The sequence below is a fragment of the Meleagris gallopavo genome, chromosome 8, assembly GCF_000146605.3.
Source record: "Meleagris gallopavo isolate NT-WF06-2002-E0010 breed Aviagen turkey brand Nicholas breeding stock chromosome 8, Turkey_5.1, whole genome shotgun sequence".
In the NCBI taxonomy this organism is placed as follows: domain Eukaryota; kingdom Metazoa; phylum Chordata; class Aves; order Galliformes; family Phasianidae; genus Meleagris; species Meleagris gallopavo.
The window spans coordinates 34,028,863-34,032,038 of record NC_015018.2 but is presented as its reverse complement, the minus strand read 5'-3'; the positions used below and the strand labels follow the sequence as shown (position 1 = coordinate 34,032,038).

The window sequence follows — 3,176 nt, the reverse complement described above, 5'->3', positions numbered from 1 at the left end:
CTCGGGGTTTCAAAATGGCGCCCATTGCCGGTCGGCCTCAGCCGGTGACGTCAGCAGCCGGCTGGCCTCGGGGAGGAGCAGCGGGAGGAGGAGAGGAGGGCGGGGAGGAGGAGGAGGATATCCATATACTTCAGTATCTTTAATGCTGACCCGGATGAGGGCACTGAGTGCACCCTCACTAAGTTTGCGGGTGACACCAAGTTGGCTGGAAGTGTGGATCTGCCTGGGGGCAGCGAGGCTCTACAGAGCGATCTGGACAGGCTGAATGGCTGGGCTGAAGCCAATGGGATGAGGTTCAACAAGGCCAAATGCCGGGTCCTGCATTTTGGATGCAACAACCCCAGGCAACACTACAGGACTGGGGCGGAGTGCCTGGAAGACTGTGTAGAGGAAATGGACCTTGGGGAACTGAGTGATGCTCGGCTGAACATGAGCCAGCACTGTGCCCGGGTGGCCGAGAAGGCCAATGGCATCCTGGCTTCTATCAGGAACAGTGCTGCCAGCAGGAGCAGGGAAATAATTGTCCCCCTGTACTCAGCTCTAGTAAGGCTGCACCTTCAGTACTGTGTCTAGCTTTCGGCCCCTCACTGCAAGAAAGATATTGAGGCCCCGGAGCGGGTTCAAAGAAGGGCAGTGAAGCTGTGAGGACTCTGGAGCACAGGCCTGATGAGGGGCAGCTGAGGAAGCTGGGATTGTTCAGTGTGGAGAAGAGGAGGCTCAGGGCAGACCTCACTGCTCTCTATAACTACCTGAAGGGAGGTGGTGGTGAGCTGGGGGTCGGCCTCTTCTCTCATGTAACAGTGGTAGAACTAGAGGGAATGGCTTCAAGCTGTGCCAGGGAGGTTCAGGCTGGACGTTAGGAAATACTACTTTTCTGAAAGAGTGGTCAGGCACTGGAATGGGCTGCACAGGGGTGGGGAGTCACCGACCCTGGAGGTGTTCAAGGAATGTGTGGATGTTGTGTTGAGGGACGTGGTTCAGTGAGAGCTATTGGTGACAGGTGGATGGTTGGGCTGGGTTATCTTGTAGGTCTTTTCAAACCTTGGTGATTCTGTGATTCTGTGAGGAAGACAATGGCTGGTGCTGCAGCCCCCAACTGACCCTCCCTGGTGCACCGTGAGGCCATCCCTCTCACCCTGTTGCCATTACCTGGGGCAGAGGCTGACCCGCTGCAACTTCATTTTAGGGACTAATAGAGAAATTAGTGTATGGCTGGTTTTTTTTCCTCTTTTTTTTTCTTTTTAGTGCATGGATGTGCTTTTGGGATGAATTAGATGCCTTTATACGCTATAAATCAATGGGTGTATCTAATTTGAGTAAACTGAAATTACAATAGCTGATAATTAAGTTAGCCTTCTGGAATAGATGTGTCTGTTCATTTCCTAATGAGCAAAGAGTCAGCCTCTGCCCCAGGTAACAGCAGTAGGATGAGAGGTCATGGCCTCATGTTGCACCAGGGAGGGTCAGGTTGGGTATCGGAGCAATGTCTGCTCCAATGTCTGCTTGTTCCCCATTACATTCAAAGAGCTGTTTAATTAAAATCAAGGAACTAATTACTGTTTATAACCTCCCTAAAGTTTTGAGCTCAAATTCATAAGAATGTGTTGACAGAAGGAGATTCAGACAGCTGTGATCTATTTGCTGTGATGTTTGTTTTGTAGCCAATAAACCTGCTTAAAGCTGTTGTACACTTGCATGGGCTTATCACAGGATGACAGAATGGCCAGGGTTGTAAGGGACTTCAAGGATCATGAATCTCCAACCCCCCCTGCCACGGGCAGGGCCACCAACCTTCACATTTAATATCAGCCCAGGCTGCCCAGGGCCCCATCCAACCTGGCCTTGAACACCTCCAGGGATGGACGGGGCATCCACAGCCTCTCTGGGCAGCTGTTCCAGCACCTCACCACTCTCATAGGAAAAAACTTCCTCCTACATTTCTCAAACCATTTCTCTGTTCACTTGGAAGCTTGCAGTTTTAAAGCCAGAAGTGTTTGTGTGTTTTGTAGTGAGGTGGGGGCTGTGTCACGCTGGGAGCAGAACACAGAGTTCTAGTGCCTGTCACTTGTGCTGGGCACCAGGACGGTCCCAATGCTATGCACTGTTCCACAGGATAGCAGTGCTGCACAAGCTGCGGGGCAGGCACTCACACCCTGCTGTGTGCTTCTCAGAATCAAGGCACAGCCTGTCTGCATCAGCTGCTTCCAGTTTAAAGGCTCAGTGCCGTGTATTCGAGCTGCACTGGGAAGAGAGCGATGCTTTGCTCTTGCCACACTTTGCAAGGAAAGCTCCTGACGGAGATGTTTCCAAATGTTCTCCCAAAATAGCACCCTGCTCAGGCAGCTGCTCTGTGCCCCCTGACATACGCAGTGCGAGTTATGCTCAAAGTGTGCTTGTATTAAAAAAAATGCAGTGTGAGCCACAGAAATGGCATTTATTGTAGAGGGATATGCAACTAATTGGCATAAGAAATCAGTTTTCAGTAATAGATGCATATTATATGCTAATTGACATAACAACATCTGATTAATCGTAGGTGAGAAGAGCAACAGATTTTCCCCATGAGACTTTTGTTTGTCTTCCAAACTCCAGAGGAAACCTGCGGTTCAGAAGCTGCAAAGTTACCTTACAGTGATCCTTTTAGCTTTACTGCCTGCATTTCTTACCCTCTGGTTGTCAATATGGCACAGAAACATATGCTGAAGTTCAGTCCTCGTGCTTCCTTACGCCCTTATGACTTTGCTCAACTTCTGTTCCCTAAGGGCCGTGCTGAGGGCAGTGCATCGCGTCCCCTTGCTGCCACCAACCTGTGTGCCCTGCAGGACCCTGCCATGCCAGGGACAGCTCTTCCAGGAAGCAGCAGCCCGACCTTTCTTCTTGGCTCTTGCTTGGCTGCTGCTGCGTGTTTCCTTTCTGTGTTATGGATAGCTTCTGTAGGAGGGAGCGGAAGGAGTGATGGCACATGGTTTGCTCTCTGTTTACAGCTGCAAAGGCCCTGGTTGGTCACAGCTTCTGGTCCCGCACCCCCCCTCAGTGTGCCTGACCTCGACTGAACTTCACGTGAAGAATGAGCAGAAGGGGAGAATGGCAAGTGTGGTGTGTGCCTGTGGTGCAGGGGCAGCCGGGATGGGAACTGCACACAGTTAAAAGCAGAGATTTTCTCCTCAAATAGAAAA

At 51.0% G+C, this 3,176-nt stretch overlaps 1 protein-coding gene across 1 annotated transcript in view; it reads left to right on the top strand.

The window, feature by feature from the left end:
* Positions 1 to 393: 393 nt before the first annotated feature.
* The window catches only part of BNIP3 (BCL2 interacting protein 3), a 7,048-nt gene continuing 4,265 nt past the window's right edge, over positions 394 to 3,176 (top strand). The window contains exon 1 of the mRNA XM_010714960.2: positions 394 to 493. Coding sequence (XP_010713262.1) covers positions 394 to 493 — 100 coding nt within the window. The remainder of the gene's footprint in view (positions 494 to 3,176) is intronic.